General features: G+C 41.3%; 1 protein-coding gene across 1 annotated transcript; it reads left to right on the forward strand.

Moving 5' to 3' along the window:
- The first annotated feature begins 8,880 nt into the window (after positions 1-8,880).
- LOC308090243 (rho GTPase-activating protein 35-like) lies at positions 8,881-19,001 on the forward strand. Its single transcript, XM_080435311.1, has 7 exons — positions 8,881-9,497; positions 12,415-16,337; positions 16,671-16,812; positions 17,056-17,133; positions 17,305-17,436; positions 17,797-17,902; positions 17,989-19,001. The coding sequence occupies exons 2-7, from the start codon at positions 12,606-12,608 to the stop codon at positions 18,410-18,412; spliced, it is 4,614 nt and encodes a 1,537-aa protein (XP_080291437.1). The 5' UTR covers positions 8,881-9,497; positions 12,415-12,605; the 3' UTR covers positions 18,413-19,001.
- Positions 19,002-27,633: the final 8,632 nt, after the last annotated feature.

Here is a 27,633-nt window from a genome sequence, read left to right on the forward strand (position 1 = left end):
TTTTCCTCCTAGGCGTAGGGTGAGTCGAGCAGGCCGTTCCCTCTTGACTCTTCGGCCGTTATCTCCTCATCAACCTCCGTCCACGAGCAACACAATCAGATGACTTATCTTTTTCCTCCTCCTCTCGTTGACGTGCTGTGCTTCTGTCAGTCTTTGTGTCTTTCTCTACGCCTCCCTCTCCCCTCTCTCCCTCTGTGCGTGTCTGCCCGGTGTCCCTGTGTGGAGGAAAGTGCACTAACTCAAGCAAGGCAGGAGCGCTCCTTGTTTATACCTTCACTTTGTCTTCCCATTGACAGGTCACATGAACGATTGCCTCTCTCACCATTGCTCTCTCTCCTTCTGTCTGAATCACTGCAAGAAACAAGGGCAGCAACTCCACTCACACGTCACACACTTGGATTTCAGAGAGAGAGAGAGAGAGAAAGGGAGAGGGAGAGAGAGAGAGAGAGAGAAAAAAGAGTAAAGGGAAAGTATGCTGAATGCAAAAAGTGCCATAGAAATGGGGGGAGTTGAAAGGTTTTGGAAACATTTGCTAAGAGCCTAAAATTGCTCTCATGTAATCAGCAATACAAAAAAGAAAAAACAGAAATCACATGTCTGAGTACATTCTTTCGTTTTGCTTCCTCCCTTCGTCCTTAGAGAGGACGTCCCTCCTGCTTTTTTTCCCCTCACACAAGCTGAGACAGATTCATATTTGGATGAGAGTTAACACAAGTGCCTTGCCAACAAAATGAATAACTCTCTCGTCTGTGGCATGTCTCTCTCTGCTGTTGAAACAACTCTTCATCATCATCATTATCATTACAATATCAGTTCACTGCACAAACGCATCAAAATTCAATTACCTCCAATTGGAGCAAAACTGTGAATAGACCTCCTGTTACTTTGTCTTACTGCTAACTGCATGTGGCTTCGTGAATATAACCAATTAAACTGTATACTGTCCTGTTTAGATTTTAGATCAGAGCAGATCTCCGTCTTCCCTGTTCCCTCCCATTCTACAGTTAAGGCTAATTTATACTTTGACATATTCAACCACGCTGCTCGCTCGCCGATAACAGCTGATTTACAGGCAAAGCGGCAGCTGAAAGTCAGTTATTTTCAGCAAGTGATAAATTAGTCTTAATTGCTCTCCAGATGGGGGGGGGGTGAGCCATCTTAAAGGGTCAAGGTCACGTCGAGTCTGTGAGAAGGCAGCGCCCTCCGCCGGCTACCTCTACTTCAAAGTTACTCTTACTCCTTCAGTAATACCTCACTGTCTCTCTCTCTCTCTCTCCTGCTCTTTGCCTCAAATGCCTTTCCCTTGCCAATATCATCCCATATCCAAGGAATCTGAATAATGTTACCCAGATGGGGAGAGTCCCCTCCCCCTCTCGTTCTCTCACTCACCCTCCCACGTGCGTGTACCCAGAAACAGGGAGAATAAATCTCCACCCAGTCTCATTTTATACCCATGGTGTTCACTCTCTCCACCAGCTACAAGCAGTCAATATGCAGTCAGTAAGCATATTCAAGCAATAGACATACATAATTATTAAAGTTGCCTCTTTTACTTCCAACAGTTAAATGATCATATATATATATATTATATATATATATTATATATATATATACTCTATGCTCATTAATTACTTTATGTCCCTTCACCTTCTCTACCTTCTAATTACACTTCCCCCAGCATTCCTTTACTGTATTTCATTGCACTGAAACAGCAATTTGATCCATAGATGGTAGAGATACAAGAGAAGGTTAAAGAGAACCACACTATTGAGCAGCTAAAGTCCCCGGTGGTGCCAATCCCTCCAGACCACAAGTCCGGCAGTTTACATCAGTAGATGTTACAGCTGTCGCATTTCGACATAATCAAAAAATAGACAGTTCAAAGTTGGTTTATACTTGAGAATCCGAGGAGGGACAATTTGTGCCTTTGTGGCATGTCATCATGCTGTACACGCCTGCTAGATACAGAAAGCTTTCCATTGTTGCAGCTTGACGGTTTGTTATTGTTTACCTGGCAGTGTTCAAAACCCCACGACGAGTAACCCTTAACCCCCTTCAACATGAAAACCAAGCCGTGTTGGACCCGGGTCTCTCCCATTTGGAGAAACCAAGACCTAACATGTTTCAATATGTTCAAAAGTGCACTGGCTTCTTATAATAGGATCTCTTGTACATGTCCGTGACCATTACATCACCACACTTTATATACACTTTTTTAAACAATGAACAAATCCATAATTATTAATAAGATAACTTACTAAAATATTCTGTTAAATCAACTGTGTGCTATCGCTGACATTGAAAATGACAATGATACTTGACTCTGAACAAATGATCCATCTTTTTGTGCTTGCTTAGAGCAGTGCTTCTCAACCTTTTCAGGCCATGACCCCCCAAAATAATCATATTTGAACTGGGGACCCGCCAGATAAATATTGTGAAAATAGCAGATCCACAAGCTCATAACTTGTGAGCTTGTAGATCGGCTATTTTCAAATGTTTTGCCTCTTTCTTATATCATTTGACAATTTGGCCGATGTTTGACTGTTTTTATAGTATAGTTTGTTGATTACTTTTGATGCAGTAATGGTAAAACACAAATAGGTATTAAAAAAGGTCTTGAAAGTTCTAAATTGTCACTTGCACTGTCGTTTGGTCCCGACCCACAGGTTGAGAACCACTGGCTAAATGTGACCTCTCGGATCAGCTCTGTTTGCTTCTGACTTGATTGACAAGCTTCACTCTGACGATGTGAAGCTTGTCAGAGTGAACCCTCTAAGCAATGGGCACAGCATTTTTACCTTAAATCTTGTACTATATAAACCCTTTTAATATATTTATTGTAACTTTTAGTACTATTTATTCATAATTAAATGAATCTTTTGAACCCAGTGTGTACATGAATTTTACATAAACAAACATATTTATAATTATAACTGAAACCACTGTCTCTCCTTCTGGGACAGTTACAGAGTACAATACCCTGATTGTGTTGTCTTATGTGTTGTTTCTTGTCTGGTTGATATTTTGTTTCATTTTTTTGTTATTTGTTTTTTATTGTAAAAAACTCGAAAACGAGATCTTGAATACTCCTAATAAAGAATTTCAATGATGATGATCAAAAGCATACGCATATTCTCTGCAAACACATTGGTTTTCTCTGCCCTGGACACTTTACTAACATCTGGCATACTTTACTGGCAAAACTAATATTTTTACAAGATCGATATATATCGGTCAGGCCGATATATCGGTCAGTATTTGCCTTTTTTATGAGATCGGTGTTGACAATAATGCAGCCGATGTGTCCCAAATGTTAACCACTTTCAACATTTTCAAAAGTTTTCAAAAATAGCAAATCCACAGCGTAAACAGTTACATAAAATAAAGCTCAATTTGTGTGTTTCTAATCAGTTTTTAAAACAGATTTTTTTTTTAAATGCACTTTTTCCTCCTAAATATTGGTCAAAACATTTTCAGTGGTCTAGGGTCAGACTCTCTGAAATGGGGATCAGCATGGGACCAGACAATCTGGCATTGGTCCGGCTCTAGTGTTAAGTCACACTGCCTCAGCCCAATAAGAGAATCAAGGTGGGCATCCAATCAGCCCATCACCCTTCACTGAACAAATGCTTTATCATCTTGTTTTTTCCAGTTTTTTTTCTTTTCTTCCCATCCAGTCTTCCTATCTTTGTTTTGCAGTTCCCTTTCTTTGAGCTGAAGAAGTCCTTCCTTCCTTCCTGGCTCTTTCCTGGTGTTCCCCATCTTCCGTTGTGATCATTTCCTTAAGTTCAGTTTTAGCATGAACTGTTCCAATTTGTCGAGGCATTACTATGTATATCCTGTACAAGTTTTTGAATCCTTCTGGCCATAGTCAACTACATATATTTATGTGGGATTGTGGTCTATTTACATTGTGTTGTGACTTGTTGCAATGTTTCTTCATTCTACTTTGACTCTATCTATCGATCGGTCAGTCAGTCTGTCTCTCTGTCTGTCTGTCTGTCTGTCTGTGTCTGTCTGTCTGTCTGTCTGTCATATCTCTGGATGCTGAAATGCCCTAGTTTATATTTTTTATTACAAAAAAAAACACTAAATCAAGACAAATGCTGATCAAAGCAGGACCAAACACTCTCTATCAACATAATTGTAACACAATTATGAAGAATTGGGGAAATAAAATGAGAATAAACCGCTACAACACACTCTGCTCAGCCTTCACTGCTCCACTGCCTCCAACTCTTCTGCACAATACCAAGACATCATTACACAAGAATATAACACATAATAAATTGCAGCATCTCTGTCAATAACAAATGGCATGCACATTTAAAAAACTACATTCCCTCTCGTCTTCTCTCTTCAGGGTCACTCTGGTCTATTCTCATGATGCAAAATGAAAGCTGCGCCTGACTTACATTTCCAATAATGATAGGTAAATCCCATTACCAGCTCAACAACATCTGAATTTATAACTTGCTGAAGAAGATCTCAAAACCATGGTGTTGTATTCTAATCTTTCCTTTTGGTTTATTGTTATTGTAATTAAGTACTAAGTAGTCTGCATTTATACAGTATAATGTGCTTATTGCCTATGGAAAGAATTATGATATCCCATGGTTTTCCCTCTTCTTGTGGTTTTACTAAAATGGCTTTCAGTTACAACAATGATTCAATGGAATGATGAATCATAGAGGAATTATATATGGGTGTGGTAAAAATTTGACTTTTCTCCTTGCAAAACAGACTTGCTCTCTCCCGCGCACGTGCACACACACACACACACACACACACACACACACACACACACACACACACACACACACACACACACACACACACACACACACACACACACACACACACACACACACACACACACACACACACACACACACACACACACACAGTGAGTGTGAGCCAGAAAGTGTGCATTGAAGAAATAAGATAGTGGGTATCAGGTATAATCTTTGGCACTGAGTATTTATCTCAACATGCTAGACAGACACCATCCCTCCAATATGTCACCTACCCTATATAAAAGTCACAAGCAGTGTTATTAGGTTAGGGCTGCTATGTCCTCCCTGCCTGTCTTTTCTGTTTAAGTATCATCACCAGTGGTGTAAAGTAACAAAGTACATGTACTCAAGTACTGTACTTAAGTATAATTTGGAGGTATTTTTTACTTTCTTCAGTATTTACACTTTTCAATACTTTTACTTTTACTACCCCACTACATCTCAAAGGAAAAGATTGTACTTTTACTCCACTGCAATTACATGAAAACTTTAGTCACTAGTTACTTTGTAGATTTGGATTATTATTACAAAACACACTAACCACTTCAGCCGGTTATATTTTGTCCATTTGAAAATAGCTGATCTACAAGCTCACGATGTGTCACGATGCGACGCATTGTGAGCTTGTAGATCGGCTATTTTCAAATGATTTTTTTAATACATTTGAACTTGTGAGATGGGACATTCTGCACAATGAGTACTTTTACTATTGGTACTTTAAGTATATTTTGATGCTGATTGCTGATACGTTTGTACTTTTACTCAAGTACATTTTGAAAACGGGACTTCTACTTGTAACAGATTATATCTACATTGCAGTATTGATACTTTTACTTAAGTAAAACATGTGAGTATTTCTTCCACCACTGATCATCACCCACACATTGTCCATCTGTGCAACGTTCCTACAGCACCCATCTGTTGTTTGTTCTCACCCTATTTTCACCTGTATAACTTCTTAACCCTACATCCCTGTCAAACACATCTTATGATGTAAAACTGAATCTTACAAACATGTGTTGATAATAGAGTCATTTACTAATGCAATAGGCTTTCTGGTTATTAGGCTACATAGATAATTAATCAGTGGTTTTATGTGATGTAAATTGGTTTATTTAATAACCACAACCAGTTGGCAAACCCAGCTCGCTGTTCAACATTATTTTACATGTTGGAGGCTTGCTCAATAGTTGGAGGGGTTATAGCACTTTCTAGTGGTAGTAAGACAAACTGCAACTGGCTCTTGTGCCTCTCATGTCTGTTGTTATATATATATATATAATATATATAATATATATATATATATATATATATATATAGACATAGACATAGACATAGACACACACACACACACACACACACACACACACACACACACACACACACACACACACACACACACACACACACACACACACACACACACACACACACACACACACACACACACATATAAGCATTCAAATCTCATTAATTATCAGTTAAGTATTGACAATTTGTCAAATGCTCATACTCAGACATAATAACAATACAGTAGGTGAGTAGGCTACTATATTCCTTGGTTGACTTGTTGGTTTATAAGAGTCTGGACAATTTGAAAGTATGCTTTTTGTATTGTGTACTTCAGACACATAAAATTGACTATTTTCTTCCAAAATTAAAAAAAGAAAAAAAAGAAAAGTTATCTTAAGTAATCATCATTATTAGACTTAAATCTATCCTTCAACTTCTTGTTTATGCCCAAAATGATTGGATACCCAGGTTTTGTAGCAGTTTGCAGCAATTGTAGAAATATTAGACCTTAATTGTCGAATGTTTAAGCATGTTTTAATCATGTATACTATCCTTACTTAAGACCATTTCCTAAATATTATATCTTTTAACATTTTAGAAAAACTAGCCAATTTTACATCGAGGTGCCCACTCTTCCTTAGTGCCCACTCTTCCTGTTACCGTTATATGCCACAAAAAAATTACCCAGAAAGAAAAGTGTGATTTAAATTTCTGAATACTTTAAGAATCTTTAAGATCCCCAGGAGTTATCATTTTAGCCCAAATGTGTGACTGTATATTATGCTGTTTGCATTTCTGTCTAATAAAGTATTAAATCAATCAATCAATCAATCAATCAATCAATCAATCAATCAATCAATCAATCAATTACCCTAATCAAATGGCAATTGAAATATTTCAATTTGAAATATCAGAATGTCGATCGAGAAACTTGCTCAGCTCAGCATTCATTTATTCAACTACACCAGTGGTTCTCAACTAGTGGTCCGGGGACCACCAGTGGTCCTTGAGGGGGGTTCCAGGTGGTCCCCAGCTAAATGATGGAGAGTTGGTAACCAAATGGAATGGACCCTTATATATCTTTAACTCTTGAGAGTGTAAAATGAAACCAAGTGGACCCGTTTCATTTTACGCTCTCAAGAGTTAAATTATTGTTAAACATCTGCATTACTTAATTTACAAGAAGTAGCCTAACACAATTAGAGGATGTAGAAGAATTGTTATTTTGATCAACGTTGTCTCTCCTACGGTAGACCACATTAATACAGCTTGGACAAATTCTTATCCAACGATAACAAAATATTCTAAGTTTTGGGTCTGAGAGTCTAAATCTCATCAAATGGTGGTCCGTGCTCCGTGGCTCAAATGCCGAATAAATAATGGACCTTGATATGAATAGGGTTGAGAACCACTGGCCTAACTAACGAAGTGATGAGTAAAACAAGAAATGAAAATGCATACTTATCTCCTGTCTTCTTGCGACCCTCAATGTCCTGGACGCATGGTAAACTTCATGCAGTAGCAGGTCCTACTCATTCATGTCTCTCATTGACTCTCCAGTAAAACAACTGTCCCAACAGCGTCCCTTCGCTCTGAAGCAGCCTTGCCATGTCGGCTTATTATAAGCGACTTATTTTTCTGTAAAGTTGCTTGTAAAAATTGGTAGTTATTATTGCAAGAGTTTTTGAAAAAAGCCGATCTACAAGCTCACAAAGCGTCGCATCGCGACGCGTTGTGAGCTTGTAGATCGGCTATTTTCAAATAGCCGATGCCCGATGCATAATAAGGTTGCTTCTTTTGGGCTTGTTTTCCTAGACCTGGTTGCTTATTTCTTTCACAAAACATGGCAACACTACTGTAAAACCACTCTAGTGGTCTGCCTTCTGTACTGGACTTATTCCGGGCGAATTTAGGAAGTATGAACTTCTATATAATAATAATAATACACTTTATTTGTATAGCACCTTTCATGACATGAAATGCAGCTCAAAGTGCTTGATAAGACAAAGTAATCATGCTACATAATATGTTTCCAACAACACCACAAATCAAAGAGAGCATTTTTCATTCTGTTTCAATCAAACTGTGTTAAAGTTAAAGCTGGCAGAAGTTATCAGACAAAATTTAAAAAAATATATACCTACATTAAATAGTTGCACTGCGTGATATCTGATAGCCTGCCATACAGCCTATATACGCCAGGGGGCCGTGATGTTGCGGTTGGAAATGAACAAAAAGTCAGGATCAGGATCAATATTTGGTCAAAAATACAGTATGCCTCTAAAGTTGAATGTCTGAATCAATTGATCACTGTTTGCACACCGTCTATTCACATCGAAGCAATCCCAGAAGCCAAATTACTAGGCCATAATTTGGAAAGCTGTACCCGTAGAAAAGCCTGGTTTCTATTTCTTGTTAAATGCCAATATCTGTGAAAGAGCCCGCCTACTGTATCCTGTAATGACACTAAACACAAACATGGACATACACAGATAACGTTTCCGTATCCGCTCTAGACCAGATCTGCAACACACAAAAGTGAATAGATCCCTATGTAGGAAAGCAGTGACGAGCGAGTTTGGGAGTCGCTTGTGGTAAGCTTGTAGATCTGTTCTTTTTTCGGTGAGCCTCGGCTCGAGACACCTCGCGCTGCTGCAGTTGTGTGAGTGCGCCGCTGGGTGAGTCTCTCCGCCGCCTCTGTCTCCAACGGCTCCCTTTTTTCCCAAAGAAAAGAAGAGGAGAATTAGGTCCGGGGAGGCTTAGGTCCGGGGAGGAGGAGGAGGGAGGGAGGGCCGCCCGCCGCCATTATTGGAAAGCTGAAAAACACTTTCTCACACACACGCAACATATTGATCAATTGATAAGGACATGAGCGATTTTAGTTAAATCTTTTTTTAGGGCGTATTTCGGGCGGAACGTCGCCGCTATTGCAACCGACTCACCGCTTCCCTGTGCACGGGCGACACCGTATTATTGTAGAAGAGGCGCATTAACAATGGACTGAATATAATGATTGAAAAAAGCAACGTGGTGGTGGAACCAAGGAGGAGACGCTGCTGAAGCACATCTCTGTACGGCTGTGAGGGAAATCTGTCCAGAAACAAATAGTTGGATTGACTCAAGATTGAAGAAGCTGCTTATTTCTGGCTAATAACGCAGTGATTCATAACAAAGAAGAAGGGGGGGAAAAAAAATATACAAGAAAATACGGACAAAGCCCCAGGATTAGCGGTAGTTTGATTAAATAAACCCCACCAAAAATAATCTTGTAATTTGACTACAAGGGGAAGAGCCACTAGAGTATTCTGCAGTCTTTTCGTGCACATCAGGCGGCGAGGAGGGCTGCGGCTGCGGCAACCACCGGCCTGACAGATGCAAGGAGAGACAAGGAGAATGAATGCCATGGTATGTATTTGTAATGTGAACACTTGACACTGTAGATCTACGTTCTCTTAACATTGAACAACACCCAGACATGTCTGAATAAAAAGTGAGAGAGCGTTCTACTAACTAGTTCATCATGGTTGGTCAGAATGCAGGGCGAGGTGGATGAATCATAGAATTCATTCTGTTAGACAGCAGTAGAGGCCAGTGTTGCCATGTCGGCTTATTATGAGCGACTTCGGGCTTCTTTTGCTGTTAAGTTGCTTGCAAAAATTGGTAGTTATATTGCGTTATTGCGTTTTTTTTTGTTTCGTTTCTAAAGTGTATTTGCTTATTTAGGATTTCTTCCATTTAAAAAAAAAAAATTAGTTAAAGCAGTGGTTATCAAATATTTTCACGAAAATGTTTAGTGCCCATGCAGGGGAGCATTTATGTTGTTAGGATGTTTAAAAATAAAAAGCAAATATTCCACATTTTATTGCAAGAGTAAAAAAAAAAAGAAAAAAAGATCTACAAGCTCATAACGCGTCGCATCGTGACGCGTTGTGAGCTTGTAGATTGGCTATTTTCAATTTAAAGTGCTCAGGTGGCCTAAATTGCTTCTTTTGGGCTTGTTTTCCTAGAGCCGGTTGCTTATTTCTGTCACAAAAAATGGCAACATTGGTAGAGGCCTGGCGTGGTCACTTCACAGCCCAACATCCACTCAAAAAGCCTGCGTGTATCCTTAGCCAATCTATACGGAATTTGAAGTAAAACACACGAGCCAATTGGTTTTCTTATAAATGAATACGTAATTGAAGTGAGTGTTGGATGTCACGTCGACGTTTGCAAATAGATTAGAGAATGATCCTTTCGTAAATAACTTGTTAATGTGGGTATCAGGCCTAGCTCAGCTGAGCGGTATGGACAAACCCGAATACCAAAACGCTCGCCCCAAAACACAGTCGCCCCGGGGCAAATCCGGTGGTATTCACCTGGTATTAACTCAAAACTATACCTAAACCCAACCGTATTCCTCAACCTAACCTCAGTAAAACTGTGCCAAAACCTAACCTTATTCCTAAACTTCACCTCAGTAAAACTATCCCTGCAGCCTAACCCTAAACTTACTTCTAACCTTATCCTCAGTGAGACAGCGGAAAAATGGGGGCGAGCGTGTTTAGGGGCGATTCTTCCGTTTACCGACAAACCCATGGTGGTTTTGACCGTGACATTAGACACAATAAAGCTGCGTATCTCATTTTAACTTGACCGCTTATTCATTCCTTTATTCGCCGATGCACACACTTTTGGGCATGATGATGAAGCCACACTTTTGTCTGTTTAGTCATTCTGCTCCTCAAGTCATTACTCATACGTCTATGAGCTTGTTGTTGTTGTTGAATGAAATGCACAGCTAAAAGTGGACACTGTCTGGCTGCCCAAGGAGTTAATTTGTAGGCCGAGGCCGTTATCTATAACCTGGCCATAGATTCTACAAGTCTCTATAGAACCACATTGAAGACTGACCACGTAGTTATATGGCATGATAAACTAACATAATTAATGATCTGATCTGACATTTTGTACATTCTGGCATAAAATAATACAATCATATCTTATTGATTTGGGTTCAAACTGGCGACTGACTGAGACAGATGGCTATTGGTTTCTGCCTAATGTTTTCATATTCACCAGCCCATTCAGTGACCTGTCCTACCCTTTAGATGGGAGCATTGCCATCTGGAAAAAACACCACTCCCTTCATATTTCACGATAGGAAATGTTGTTTATCTTGGGATTGAGTGAACTCGAAACATTGCAGGAAACTCAGTCCACACTAAAAGCTGTTAGAATCGTCTATAATTTTTCAGGTGTGCCCTTTATATTTTCCAGTAGATAATTAGATCCATGGCTTATCTGAGAACAAGTAGTGTGTGTTTATTTATATATACATACATATATATATATATATATATATATATACACACACACACACACACACACACACACACACACACACACTACACACACACACACACACACACACACACACACGCCTATATAATTTCTTGGAAAATAAAAGTATAAAAGGGAATGGGCATAGCTGAATATCTAATACCATGCTTCTATTATAGGTAGCAACCAACATTTCAACAATTACAGAGCATCAGACTTGGTTCTGTTTCTGCCGCATTTAGATCACTGTAGATGTTTATCTGTGATGCATCAGATCCACAGTCAAAAGCAAACATGATTGGCAAGTTGTGCCTGGAAGTCATCCACAGCCTGCTTAGCCTCATTCACAATGGAAGTCTGTTTTCTTTCTCTTCCTCGTATTCCAAAATCATATGCCTCAACAAAAAAAAGAAGTAATTTAAGTCCAAGTGACGGAGCAGTAACCAGCCATTGTTTCGCTGACATGAAGTCACTTAAAGGGGCATTCAAGTATGGCACAAGATTTAGATTCTTTTCATATAGCTATCCCCCTGTGTTGTTCATTAACTATTTCGATGTTTGCTCATTTATGTGTGCACGCAGTTACACACACACACACTCTTAAATACACAGTCACTGGATCAAGGGTGGTTGGTAGGAATTCCAAAATTAGTTTATTGAAAACGAACTGTACCAAAGAAACTTGGATAATGTTTGTTAGTGTGTCCCTCTTTTATGTTGTCAGTGCACATGTTAAAAAGTCGGTATTGCACAGATCCACAGTTGACTGCTATTAAGCATTACTCTCTCTTCATAGCTCTCTTTTAGATATTATTTTGAGCCCATTATGGACTATGATTATGACTTTAACAAAATCAAAGAAATAATACTGTGCTTTTTACTCATGGTGGCTTGTGGGTATTAGTTGATTTCTGTTTCCACAGGAAAATGATTTGCATTTCAACTTTCATTTAGAACAAATGCTAATAACTTCTTTTTGTTCTTTGCTTGTATTTGACAGGGTCAGATCTGCGTAACGAGTGACTGCACACATTCTTCTGCTGATTAAAGTTGGAGGCCAATAGAAGACATTTAAATCTCAAACTAAGACGCTCTCTAATTAATTCTGTGCATCAGCTACTTAATGGACAAACTTTCAAGTTTATTCCCCTCTACCGTGCCTGTATATAGCAGGATGAATGTCAGCAAACGATGATGATGGCGAAAAAGCAAGAGGCCCGAGGAGTACCCCTTTACAACCTTCTTGTGGTTGGTTTGTCAGGAACAGAGAAGGAGAAGGGCCAGTGTGGTGTTGGAAAGTCCTGCTTGTGTAATCGCTATGTTCGGCCTAGTGCTGATGACTTCTATTTGGACCACACGTCAGTGCTGAGCACCAGTGACTTTGGGGGGCGGGTGGTTAACAATGATCACTTTCTGTTCTGGGGAGAGGTCTCCCGGCTCCTGGAGGACGGGCAGGAGTGTCGAATGCATGTTGTGGAGCAAACAGAATTCATTGATGACCAGACATTTCAGCCACATCGTAGCACTGCTATGCAGCCCTATATCAAGCGGGCAGCGTCCACTAAGCTGGCTTCAGCAGAGAAGCTCATGTACTTCTGCACAGACCAGTTGGGCCTGGAGCAAGACTTTGAGCAGAAGCAGATGCCCGAGGGTAAGCTGCAGGGGGATGGATTCATCCTTTGTGTTGACGTCAGCCGCGGCATGAATCGCAACTTTGATGATCAGATGAAATTTGTCACTAACCTATATGCGCAGCTTAGCAAGACTAAGAAACCTGTTGTGTTGGTCCTCACCAAGTGCGACGAGGGAGTTGAACGTTATATCAAAGATTCACATACATTTGCTATTACTAAAAAGAGTCTTCCCGTGGTGGAGACATCCGCACGCTCCAATATCAATGTTGACCTTGCCTTCCTTACTCTAGTGCAACTAATTGATAAGACCAGGGGCAAGCACAAGATCATTCCTTACTTCGAAGCCCTCAAAATCCAGAGTCAGCAGATAGCTTCCGCCAAGGATCGCTATGAATGGCTAATCAACCGTATTGTGAAAAATCACAATGAAACCTGGGTAAACACCAGTAGACGCATGAACACCTCCGCAGAGTACAAAGAATATGTCTTTTTGGAGGGCACAGCAAAATGCAAAAAGCTTTTTCAACAGCATGTCTACCGCCTGAAGCAAGAACATATTGAGAGGCGCCGTAAAATATACTTAAGCACTCTTCCTTTAGCTCTTAGTTCTTTGGTGCCTGACCTGGATGAAATTGACCAGCTGAGCTGGTCTGGAGTACAGAAGGTCCTGGAGTCTAAGCCGCACTTTGCCCACTGGTTTGTAGTTCTGGAGGATTCACCTTGGGAGGACACCTCTCACATTGACAACATGGAGGATGAGCGTATTCCCTCAGACCTGCTTGAGACTTCAGCGGCAGAAGCGATATTTGATGCCCACCTGGAACATTTGCGGAATGAGTGCAGGCGGGCAGAGATGCGCCAGGAGTTCAAACACAAGCTGGTATGCTCACTGTTTGTCACACCAGGTAAGCCCTGGGAGGAGGCGCGCAGCTTTATCATGAATGAAGAATTCTACCAGTGGCTGGAGGAACAAGAGTACCTAGACCTCTACAACCGCCACCAGAAGGAGATCATCGACCATGCTAAAGAGGACTTCCAGGAACTGTTGCTGGAATACTCTGAGCTCTTCTATGAGCTTGAGGTGGATGCCAAGCCAAGTAAGGAGAAGATGGGTGCCATCCAAGAGCTTTTGGGGGAAGAGCAGCGGTTCAAAGCCCTCCAGAAGCTTCCAGCCGAGAGAGATGCTCTCGTATTGAAACATATCCATTTTGTCTATCACCCTACCAAGGAGACTTGCCCCAGCAGTCCTCAGTGTGGAGACTTTAAGATCGAACAGCTCTTGGCTTTAAATTTCCCCACATGCTACCCCTTTTTTGATATGAAAACTCATTTTGGGGACACAAAGGCTGATAGAATTAACCTTGTGATACTGGGAAAGGATGGACTGGCCAGGGAATTTGCTAATGAGATTAGGGCACTCTGTACAAATGACGACCGCTATGTTCTAGATGGGAAGATGTACGAGCTGACACTGCGCCCCATCGAGGGCAATGTGCGACTTCCTGTAAATTCCTTCCACACTCCCACCTTTACCCCTCATGGATGTCTTTGTCTGTATAATTCAAAGGAGTCCCTAGCCTATGTGGTCGACAGCCTCGAGAGGCTTAGGGAGTCAACGTTGGGTAGAAGGGACAGCCAGTTGGCTCAGCTATTGACCTCTTTGCTTTTAGTCACTAAAAGGGGGGTGGGGTCATATACAGATATTGGTGGAGAAACCGCCTTAAACCTGATAACACAGGGTCAGCAGATTGCAAGGAGATTGCAATGTAGCTTCTTAGACCCAGCCTCCCCTGGCGTGGGCTACGGCCATAATGTTAATGAAATGCAAATCAATCAGGTGTTGAGGGGCCTTCTGGACATCAGGAGGAGCACATCTTTCTGTAGCAGCTCCCCTCCCTTGCCCCCTCACCCTGAACCTCCGTGTCTCAGAGACTCTCCTCACCAGGCCAGTGCAGAGGCGGATATCCGCATTGTCATGTGCATAATGTGCGGAGATCCCTATGACAATGAACAGCTCCTCTCCCCCTTCCTAATGGCTCCGCATTGCAGGCCGATATCCAACAGCGGCACCTCTGTCATGCTAGAGCATACAATCGGAGGACACAAGCTGCTCATAGAGCTCTCTCTGCTGTCTTACCATGCCTCCTTCTCTTTGCGGAAGACCAGGTTGGTGCATGGCTACATCGCCACGTACTCTGTCTGCCGAAAGGCCTCCCTAGAAACCCTGTGTGCATTCCTCTGTGAGGTTCAAGACATCATCCCGGTGCAGCTGCTGGCAGTCGGAGATAGCCAGGCAGAGCTGACTGACAGCGACTATGCCCGTGAACAGCTGATCCAGGGGGAGGAGCTCGCCCATGAGATTGAGGGTCGTTTCAACAGTGTTGTTTGTGGGTCTGGGGGAGTGGTGGGAGGCCTGCACAGGCTCGAAATGTTCCAGCCTTTCCTGAACGAGGTGGTCGAGAAACGCAACATTGTGGAGGCCACACACATGTATGATAACGTGGCTGAGGCCTGCACCACTGAAAATGTGTACTCCCCGCGCTGTAGCTCTCCCAGTCCCGTCACACTGTTCCTAGATTCTGAGGATGACGTGGAGCCATCTCCACCATATTACGACGGTGCACTCACCTCCCATGGCGGAGGCTTCACCCTGCCTGATCTAGACTCCAGTGACATCTCTGTCATCTCGGACATCAGCTCCTTTGAGAACAAGCTCAACAACAAAATGCCCCCCCAGGTCAGACTTAAACCCACCGTCACCTTTGACTTCCGCAAGTCAAGCCGTAGCCCGTACAGTGATACAATGGGCCATCGTCGGTCCCTGCCCTCTGCTGTTACTTGGGTGCCTGGTGGAGACGGAGGCTACGACCCCTCGGACTATGCCGAGCCCATGGATGCTGTCTCAAAACCACGCCAAAGCAATGAAGAGATCATCTACTCGGTGCCACACGATAGCACACAAGGCAAGATCATCACCATTCGCAATGCTAACAGGATGAACTCCAACGGCAATGGCTCAGATAGTGAAGCAGACAGCAGCTCCCTGGAGCGAAGGAGGAAGTTCTCAGCTGCGGGAGTAAAGCCTCGTCTTTACCGCGACCGGTCCAAACGCCTGGGCAAGTTCAGCAGCTTCCGTACCAGCTTCATAGGCAGTGATGACGAGATGGGAGCTCTTCCTAAGTCCAAGGAGGACGACTTTGGAACCCTGAAAGGAGAGAGCCTTGTTAATGAAGAGAGTGAGGACCCCAAAAAGAGGAACATTCTGAAAAGCCTGCGGAGAACAGCTAAGGTATGCATGCCTCCTATAACTGCTAATGATAAACAGTTCTGTCTACATGTTGATGAAGCACCTCACTGTAGTTCACTGTAGTATATTAACAGTATCAAAGAGCAAACAAAGACATCTCTTTGTGCTTTGTATTGTGCTGACAATAGTTGTACCTCATACTGAGTCAAAGTTGAGGGAAGGACTTTGTGTTACAGAGGGTTGATGAATTTGGCATGCCTCAGTGCTGCCAGAAATGGTAACCGCAGAAAATGTTTCATCCCAAGAGAAGCTAATGAGTGCCACTCAACACCAACTTAATTTACATTCACAACTGTATCATTTATCTTCTGACAGAAAACAAGAACAAAGCCCCGTCCAGCTATTCCCAAGCCCTTGGAGAGCAGTTACTTTGGGGTCCCACTTGTGAATGTTGTGTCCCCAGACAGACCCATCCCACTATTTATTGAGAAGTGTGTCCGCTATATTGAGACAACAGGTAAGATGTTACTTTATTCATTTTCCTCTGTCCCCCTTTTATGTGCATTGCGGTTACATTCGTTTATACATACAAGACTGCATAATTAAATTCACATGCCTATTACAGTGCCTACAGACTCATTTAAACATGCTTTTTCTCATAGTAAAGAGTGTATCCATGAATGATCGCACAGTTTAGTAACTGTAATGGGTGATTTTCCTATATAATATGTGTTTTTCTTCTCTCTCCCCTTGCTGTCAGGTCTCAATACAGAAGGTTTGTACCGGGTAAGCGGAAACAAGTCCGAGATGGAGAGCATGCAGAGACAGTTTGACCTGGGTGAGACACGTCATGTAATTCTGTGTTTGGCCGATCAATATATGGACAGGAAGGAGACTGGAATTTGAAACCTGCGGTCAATTTATATTTAGGACAGTCCAACCAACTGCAACTGATGCTTATCTTTTCTCTCCTTCTTTCACCACCCCATCCCTCCTTCTCCCTATGCAGACCATGGACTGGACCTGGTGGAGAAGGACTTCGCCATCAACACTGTGGCTGGAGGCCTGAAGAGCTTCTTCTCTGAGCTGCCTGAGCCACTGGTGCCTTGTGCCCTGCAGGTGGATCTACTGGATGCTTTCAGTAAGTAACCCCCTGATGGGATGAGAGATACAAGGTTAGGTAACAATAATGAAAAATAACATAAAATAGAAAACTTTAAGTCTTGCTAAGCAAGCCTCTCATTATGATGCTAGTGTTCATCACAGTAGACAAAACACATGGGGGTTTGGTTATGTAGCTTAATGGCTACCAGCACAAACGACTGATGTCGCTCAGTCTTTTATCCAGTGACGATGAGTCTGCCGTGGAAAGTGCTTGCCTGTGAGAAAATGACTGACAGGTTAATTTTCACATAGAGCGGCAGCAAGAGGTTAGTTTTGGCTTCCCGTCACTGTGGATGATGAGTCACATTGCTAACTTCCCTATCAAATGTGTGTGCAGAGATCAACGACAGAGAGCAGAGGCTGTATACCATGAAGGATGTCCTGAGGAGGTTCCCCAGGGAGAATTATGATGTCTTTAAATACGTCACGAGCCACTTACACAAGTGAGTGCTGTCTTAAATCTACCTTCACTCTCACATCCCTTTCATTGTGGCTTTGCTGATGTGAATGTAATTTTCCTTCCATGTAGGGTGAGCCAGCTGAACAGGTTAAACCTGATGACCAGTGAGAACCTGTCCATCTGTTTCTGGCCCACCCTCATGAGACCAGACTTCACCACCATGGACGCTCTGACCGCCACGCGCACCTACCAGACAATCATTGAGTCCTTCATCCACCAGTGTGCTTTCTTCTTCTACAACCAGCCCCTCCTCGACTCGCCCACCGGCCTAGGTGGCCTGCCGGCCTCGCCCACCACCACGCTCACCGGGAGCTCAGCCTACTCCTGCTACCGCTCCTCCCCGCCGCACACGGGGGCACACTTCAGCCCCCTGCAGCAGTCCCCGCCCACAACCCCCCAGTCCCCCCTACAGTCCCTGCTGCCCTCCCTGCTGCCCCCGCTACACCAACACCCCCACTCCCATCACTCCCCCGCTGAACAAGAGACACTGTGAGAGACAATGAAACCACATGTGCCCATGATGATGCTGGATCATATCTCCCAACATATACAGACACACATGCACACTAAAGAAGGTTGCGGATAACCCAGACTATGGAGGTATGAATTGTGCAGCATCTTGAGAATCTTGCCACTTAAACCTGACTTGCCACTTGCCACCATACTTATTACATAATGTGCCAGGGCTGGCTACCATGGCTACTGACTCTCCTCTGTGCCCTCTGTCTGAGCCCCCGTCAGCCTGGATTCTGCCATCGGGCAGCGTGTGCAGAAGGGGGGCATGAGCTGTAATACTGTAACACTAAGCTTCGCTTACATCAGCCTACACATGTACCCAAGAAGTCCAAACCTCCATGTCAACCTGGAAGATATGATTTGTGGCCACCATGTTATCTATGTATAAACGTTTTTTAGTTGTTTTTTGCTCATAAAAGTACTGCCACTGGATTTATAGACTGCCCTCCTCCGTGTCCTTTGGCCAGCAGTTTGCCCCATTTAGCAGAAGGTCCTCTCCGTCTGCCTTTGGGGCCCTGCCTTGAGCCTCTGTTATTGGCTCCAACTTAGGGTTCATCGTGGAGAAGTGGGTTCTGTGTTTGGTGGGGGCGGGGGTTTGGGGTGGGGGGACATCCAGGGATGCACTTTAATGATCACTGTTTTTGTTTTCGTGTAAGGGGAGTTGTTGGGACTGTTTTTGTGTGAGTGTGTGTATTTTAAGTTCACAGCTCAAACAGCCATACCCATTGCCTCTACAGAGCTTTGGCGGATCAAAATTTGTTTACATCAAACTTGTTTTTGTATCCACATACTTTTTCTGAAGCACTTTCTGATAGTGTAGTGTTAAAAGTGATGAAATGCCACTTTGATCAATTGTCCATATTGTTTGGTGGCTGAGAGTGGCATTAGTGCAGGCTTGTGAAACGGAAGATAAGAGTCTTCTTTCAGTTGACCCAGAATCTACCTTTTTTTTTTTTTATTGAAAAGTTGATGGGAAATCTAAAATCTGCCCATGTTACGTGTTTGTCAAGCCATGTTAAAAAAAAAAGGTTTTCATGGAGCTCCCCCTCTGGCTGTTATTGTGGCTGATATGAGTAGTGGTTTAGGGAAGTTTGTTCAAACCAGGTTAGATTACCACAGAGGAGACTTTACTTGCCTGTTGTAAAGTTATTGATTGATTTGCCCATGCTGTAGAAGAGGGTGACTTTAGACCATCATACTAGAACATGACTCTACATTGCCATCTGGTGTCTATGGAAACCGCACACTTGAAATTTGATCGGTTCCTGGATGTGTTGCTGAGGCTGTCTATCAAACCAATCTCTTTGTACTCATCTAATATTAAGGACCTTTAACTCCGATAGCTGGGTATTCTCAAAACACTCTCACTGCTAGTTCTATTCTTAAACACACTGACCTGTAGAAAAGGACCATGGACTGTCGGGGATGAACTACCCACCAAGCATTTATTACCTGCTCTAGTTTACTAGTTTTGTGCTGGCATGTTGTCCTCTCTTTAATGGTGAAAAAAAACAAGCAAGCAGCAGCCCATTTCCAGTGATTGCACAGTTAAATGAATGTCCCATATATTTTAACCACCCTCTATAAAAGTCATTCGACTGAGCACTGTCCATTTAACTGCGGACGTTTGAAGGTTGACCACATTTGACATGGAAGTCGTGGGTGATTGTGGTTCCTTCATGGTTCTCATTTGCAGCGCTTATCAGCTTAGCTTGCTAGTGTTAATATTTGGGATCATTACCTACTGGTACTCAAGGAATCTCAATGCTGTTGGAAGTCGGTCGTCTTACTATGTGATCGCTATGCTGATGTGGCGTCTCACAGTCCGGAGTAGCAAGCTATAGCATTGTGATTGAAACACCAACCAAAGCCCAATGTTATACTTTGTCATACGCGTCACGTTTTTCAGTTGAAATCAGTTATTTTCGTCGAGTGACATGGATGTATGATGAGGTATAAATTGGCCCCAAATGTCCCTCTAAAATGTGACTTGTGAGAGGATGTAATCTTACCGCATCACTTCACCTCTGACACAACCCTGGCAAATCTGCCACTCTGAGCAAAACGTGAGTGCATACTATTCTATAATGGTTGTTTATTTGTATGTTAGGGGGGTCTAACCACCCTTTAGTCAATGGTAGAAAACATTTCTAGTGTGTATTTCAATGATTGAAAGTCCATTTTTACGATTTTGTGAATGGTTTAAGGCCACTTAAGTTTAGTGCATGATTTAAGAACAAGCCAAGGGAGGAGGTTTGACCCCTCACCCTGTTTTAAAACATTAGTATGAGAGAAGAAAACAATACAAAAGTGAAATAGCTTAAAAGTGAAAGATAAAGTACTGTGCATCAAGAGCAAACCATGACATTTTCTGACTGAGAATGATGTATGAAGATGAAGGCCTTATGTGAACTGTATAATAGTTAATAAATTAAATCTTGTAAAGTTGTCCTCATACCTCTTGTGGTATTTCTTGTCTGAGTGAGCATTATACTGTTCGCAAACTGTTACATGTTCTTTTTCTTTTGTACATTTTAAGTGAAACTGAGGTTGATGAGAAAATGGGCTCCTGATTAACATTTATAAGGCATGTTGATCATTCTGGGTCTACTGAAATTGTATTATCACAAGGTAAAGGCCTACAAAAGCCTATGAAATACTGCTACTACTAAGTCAAACCACTTCTGCCAATTTGAACGGTTTTAACCTTAAATATTCAAATCAAAAACACCTACAAAGGTCACTATAAAAGTTACAGCAACCTACCTGGTCAAATCATATACACAGTTAAACAAATGTAAATTATTTCAACCCAACAAAAACAAATTCAATACTCCACACACACTGACTGGGTTCAAAGTTCAGTTCACAAAACACAGTACTTCCATACATCAACTAACTTAAATCAACTTTTAAATAATTTTAAAATACTCACATAACGCAAATATATGATATGAAGGTACATTTTGCAGCACATGATCATGGTGCAGTTTCTACATGAATGAATGCCATAAGAAGCCATAACAGAATGCAAACTATTTCATTCCAATTTGACCCAAGCATGACTATAATGAACTTCCTATAAGCCTACATATTCTATCAGTCTGAACTGAAAACATAACTTAGTGAGGACAATGGCATAATTTAAAACATCTGTATAACTCCAATGTGTCACAATTCCTGCAACATCCTGATAACTGACACGAGATCAGGTTTAAGCAGCACTTACAATAGGCTACAACGTGCACATAGAAAGACTTCTGCTTTAGTAACTAGAAGCTGTAGTAATTAGGGATTGTTGCAGGTGAGTTTGAAAATACATCAATTATTCACCGCCCATCCGTCATGAGTGACTGCTCCCTCTAGGTGGAATACTTTCATCACAGTATCTATAGCACTAGCTGTAGATGGCTCAGGTCATTCAAATGCTTTAATGCCACCTTGTGGTGGCATAGCTATAGTGCTATTGGAACGGGGTTCCTTTGTTTCACAATCATGTTAACAGTAGAGCAGAGAACCTTTTGCAATGCTATAGTATGTCACAATGTTCTATTGTGCCGATGCTGCCTGACTGGAGGGGGTCAGCCTGGTGACCCAATAGGCTATTATCCATCCAGCTACCTGCATGATGTACTATGACAGAAACCCAGATTAAACTTTTTAATTCCCCAACGTACATTCTACTTTTGTTTATCATCCAAAATGTCCAACTCAGTGTCTAACATACAAAGGCGAATCATTCCCTTGCCTCCCACTGTCATCATACTCTGTGCCTATACTCAGTAATTTGATTTATTTACCATTTAATATCGCTTTCCTGTTTTCCAATGACATACAAAGCCAATTCCATTCATGTGGTCTTAACGTTTCCATTCTTTCAGATGCTGGTGCCAGGCAATTCAACTCTATACTCAAATACTGGGTGTTACAACCCGGCCTAGGGGTTACCAGGTGTAACACAAAAATGTCTCCACACACAGCCAGCCAAAACCAGTTTAAAATCCAAAAGACAGTGATTTATTGTAGTTTGCAACATGGGTAAAATACCTTTTGGTGGCCCCCTGGACATAAAATCCTCATCAAAAGCCTATGCTTACCTTTACCAAACAGAAAAATACAGGTATCTGACCTAATATAAACTAGAAAAACAGGGAACAAACTGATAACAAAATAAGAAAGGCCACCCACCCCTACACTACCAAGTCTGTACACTAAACACTGGTAAACACAGAAGACTGGTGTGGTTGGAGGCTGGTCAGGAGGAAGACCTCTGTGGATCCATCTGGAGATGGACAGTTTTAGACAGTAGTAGAGTCCACCAACACAGGAGCCAATCCCCATCCTGGTTCCACCTAAAAGTCAACCACTCACATTCATACACCACTCACACCAGCTGGTAGTCAATCCGCCACTCATCACTATACCAATGAGGGAGGAAAGACACGCAGAGGGCAACACCACACAGGAAGATACACATATGACCCTAGGGTCAGAACACTGGGTCACAATACAAATGCAATATACTGGTCTAAGAAATGTATTTGTATTTTGTATTCTGAAAATACATTTTATAAAAACTGCAATGATTAGTCAATTCATAGATTTATTTCCAAATGTTAAATTAATGAATATGTCCGAATTTGTGTTTTTGATGGTGTTTGGAGCAGGCAGCCAAAATGTTTACCTCTGTGTGTGAGAGTGCAGGCCAGAGTCAGGTGCCAGAGTGACCTTGTCTAGTGAAGCTAGACAAGAACCATGGCATGAGACTGAATGCACAATCCTACACAGAGCTGCCTCCACAGACACCAGGAAACTGACCAGGATAAGGTCCTACAAGCTCACAATGCGTCGCGCTGCAACGCGTTGTGAGCTTGTAGATCAGCTATTTTTGGCTTATGTTCCTGGGGTTCATGTGGTTAATGCTATTCATAATAATGTAATGGTGTTTTCATTTTGTCAAGGTGCACTAATGTTTTAATATTGCTGGATAATATGGATAATATTAATATTTTATATTGCACATGCATTATGTTTTCATGTTAGTGTGCAGTCTGTGCACTGCATTCCTCTGTCCTCACTTGTACAAATAGCACTAGTCAAAGAACTACACATCCCGAAAAACAGCACTTTGTTGACACTGCCCACAAGCTGCTCAAAGCCCCGGAAGATCCGTCGGAAATGGCCGGAAGTGCTACATGGGCTTGCGACCGGCTCGCTCAACTTGTCGCGTGTGTGTGGACGCACCCATACTGACACCAGGACACTGACCAGGATATTGACCAGAATACTGACCAAGACACCAACACCAGGATACTGACACCAGGATATTGACCAGGATACTGACCAGGATACCGACACCAGGATACTGACCAGGAAATTGACCAGGATACTGACCAGGATATTGACCAGGACACTGACCAGGAGGATACTGACAACTGGACACATACGTAGCATCACAAATAATCAAATATTAGCCTTGTCTGCTCATTTATGGGTTATGCCAATCAGAGGCGAGTAGAAGTGACATCTCACTTTGTGTTATATTTATTTATGTATTTATTCCACTCTATAAACCTGTGTAAATGTTTAAAATGTGTCCATTTGACAATAAAATTACAAAATAAAGTATGAATTTTATGTATTTTAAATACAGAAAATACAAGATCTGAAAGTATCTTGATACAAATTACATATTTCTTTCCCCATCCCTGCCAAATACAAATTACAAAATACAAAAGGTATTTCAAATACATATATTTAAAATACTGCCCATCTTGATCTTGGGAAAGACTGCATCCTCCTGACAAGAAACAGTATTTATGTCTTGCTCCTCATATGTGTGCTGTGTTGCAGCCAACAATTGCTGAGCTTCAAACATTGTCAGTGCGCGACACAGTAGATTGAGAAAGTATACATCATGGTTAAACATAGAAGACATTGCAATTGTGATAATAAAATGTTGACATGAGGTCTTAAAATAGCAACTTGTTGAGGTACTCCCTTTATCCTCTTTGACTGAATATCTATAAATACTTGAAATGGAAATGGGAACATGTTCAGATACTGTTTGAATCTGTCAAGAATGACAAAAGCCATGGCGTATGAAAGATAGCTTTATTGCACAAGGTGTTAGAATGTTCTTTTTGTGTTTTTGTTCCTTTTAATATAAAATGTTCTTTTTGAACACAAGCAACTCAAACAAATGTTTGGAATCCCCTCCACATTTCTTTTTTTTTTCCTTTCTTTTTTTCCTTTTTTTAAAGATATTTTTATTTTTCATACATGTCTTCCTTCAATTTTCCCTTTTAGCAAGCATGCAATGACTTTGTTGAGGATGAACAAAATACAAAATAATAAATAAAAAAAGTAAATAGGACAAATGACAACATCAAAAGACCTTAGAAAAGAATAAAAATTCAACAAATTAGTATCAAAAACATAAAGGGAGAGAAAATGCTTTTTGCCCATTTCAGAAGTAAAATATTCTTTTTAGCGTTTTATTGATACTATTTTGATTTTGAAATCGGGGCATTCAACCCTGATGTGTGCCCTGGATTACTCTGATGAAAATAGCTCTTCATACAAAACTGTGTTTTATGTACAAGAGTTAGTCTATAAATAGCACTGACAAAGGTGGAGATGATGGGTCCAGTATGTATAAGGTAGTGACTTTTTTACTTTAATTAATTTGAATAGAAAGAGAAGGACGGGAGATTTGGAAGCTTCAGGTATATACCTGTCCCAGTCCAGTATATATACACAATATTAGTTTGTGTGACCGAAAGAGCTACGAGTCCCTGATTTCACACGGCTTAACTGACCGCAGCCACAGGCCAGATGCCTCAGTACTGTTTGGCCTCTGAAACCAAAATATTTAAAAAGTCTATACAAATGAAACAAGTATTCTAAACCAAAATGAACAGATTAACAAATACATCCCCACCCAATAAATAAATAAATAAATAAACAAACAGATGGACAAGCAAATGAATAAATAAATAAAAACAAACCACAAAACACTATAATGGAGATGCTTAAAAAGACATTCCAATTGGTATTTGTGATAATGTACATTAGCGCAAAATGGAGGGGCATGATGATGGAGAAATTGGGACATAAACAGTACTTTAGACAGGGCAGCAACAGATATTAATTGAGTGCACATTATATAATTATTAAACTGAACTCCCTGACAAATAGCTCTGACCATCCGTATAGATTATTCCTTCATTCACATGATTAGGACTCTTTCAGCTGGTTGTCTGTGTATTTATAAGAGCAAAGGGTAGGCTGAGTGTTACAAGGACGGAGAGGCTGGTAGAGTGTGTTGCTGTATCTATGACTGTGTGCAACCGTCTGTCTCTGTCAACCACCATTGCTGTGGACAGAGATCTTGTGACCCTGCATTTTGTAACTTGATTCTGTTTCATTCATTAGGGGATGTAGACTGGCACAGGTAAATGTGACCCATAGACAAAAGGCCATTGGCCGGCAGGTCAATTTGTTTGCTCAGAGAGACAGGCAGTACACAGTAGAATCCTCAGTGTTAATTTTGGAACACTGAACGTTGAATAATTTACTGTGTACTGTATAGTGCAACCTGGATACACCCGTGCTCAGTGAAAATTATTTGGTTTCTAAATATAATCACTGAAAACCTTACTAAAGATGGTACATCTTCATGAGGAGAGTCACATGGATAACTAATATGAATTATATATAGGACAATATGTAGGACCTCAATTGAAACAAGTCCACTAGGACTTTTTTGTGTAAATCCTTTTAGACCAAGTGTATGACTGTACTCGTGCTGTTTCTGCATTTTCTGTCTAATAAAATATTGAATCAATCAAATTGAAAGCCATATAATCTTATTGTCATCATTTTATCCACAATCACATGTGGGCAGGAGGCGGCACTATGCTCATTAACGGGCTAGTGAACTGTTTGAGCTGCTTACTTGAAGCCATTTGGGTTCTCATCTGTCCATCTGCCGTTTCAGATGAAAGGGCTTGATAAGGAAATGATTTTTTGCCCAATTATTTTATCAATCAGTTATTTTTGGCGAGCAACACGGCTTTATGCTGAAGTAAATTAGTCACAAGTCACCAATTTTGCTTTACCCATCTCAGAAAGGGGCTTTGAGATGGGAATTAACTATCTGCACACAGTAACATACAGAACATTCCCTGTATATACTACCTGTATATACGACATTAAACTCCTTCTTTAGTCCAGCCTCTTTCCAATTGCTCTTTACATGATTGAGCGATTGTCTCGTTCTTAAATTCAACATTTACATTAAAATTTTTGTATATACTACTACTCTTTTGTAGTACATACTATTTATACTTTGCCATAATTTCACGTAAATGTCAATAATATACTTACATAGAAATATATATGTAAAATCTTTATAATACTGTACCAAATATTCTCTATTTGTATTGCGAGAAATCATAGCTGGGCCATTTGGGTTGTCGTGATTTAGTTGAAAAGTTGAGTCGGGGAGAAGAGAGATGTATGCAAAGACTTTTTTAGCTTAAAGTTCCATAGAGATGAACATGAACCTCTTTTAAAAAAAACTTTCCAATAAATCAGCCGATAGGGTTAGTCTGGACATTAAGAAATATGTATAGGGTGAAAATGCAAATAGGGAACTTAATTGTCCTGCAAGAACTAATGCTCAAACTATAAAGGACAGTATGTGTGTGTGTGTGTATGTGTGTGTGTGTGTGTGTGTGTGTGTGTGTGTGTGTGTGTGTGTGTGTGTGTGCGTGTGCGTGTGCGTGTGTTTGTGTGTGTGTGTGTGTGTGTGTGTGTGTGTGTGTGTGTGTGTGCGTGTGCGTGTGCGTGTGTGTGTGTGTGTGTGTGTAAGAGAGAGAGAGAGAGAGAGAGAGTGGCCACCGAGCTTTATACTGGCTATCATATACTTCATCATCATGTACAGAGCTTTTAGCTCCCCCGTAATAGTCAATATATTCAATGAACCATAGAGTAACCCCTTGTTAACATCCATATGTACCTTCCAAAGGAGCGGAGCTGAGCATCACTGGGCTGGAACTGTTAGTCGAGGTTAGTAGTTTTCACTCCGTTCCAGGTGAGTATGAATCAGGAAGATTAGCTGGGTCTCTGTCAGGGAAAAGACCTTTCCAGGGGAAAACTAGACAGGATACTGGGCAGTTAGCCATTAGTTGG

This window comes from Gymnoscopelus braueri (assembly GCF_963280865.1).
Source record: "Gymnoscopelus braueri genome assembly, chromosome: 8".
NCBI classification, from domain to species: Eukaryota; Metazoa; Chordata; class Actinopteri; order Myctophiformes; family Myctophidae; genus Gymnoscopelus; species Gymnoscopelus braueri.

Excerpts from the sequence above, each read along its gene's own strand:
- LOC308090243 (XM_080435311.1), top strand. The coding sequence starts at position 12,606 with ATGATGATGGCGAAAAAGCAAGAGGCCCGAGGAGTACCCCTTTACAAC. Across the intron at positions 16,338-16,670 it reads GCCTGCGGAGAACAGCTAAG|AAAACAAGAACAAAGCCCCG; the intron begins GTATGCATGCCT and ends ATCTTCTGACAG. Across the intron at positions 16,813-17,055 it reads CCGCTATATTGAGACAACAG|GTCTCAATACAGAAGGTTTG; the intron begins GTAAGATGTTAC and ends CCTTGCTGTCAG.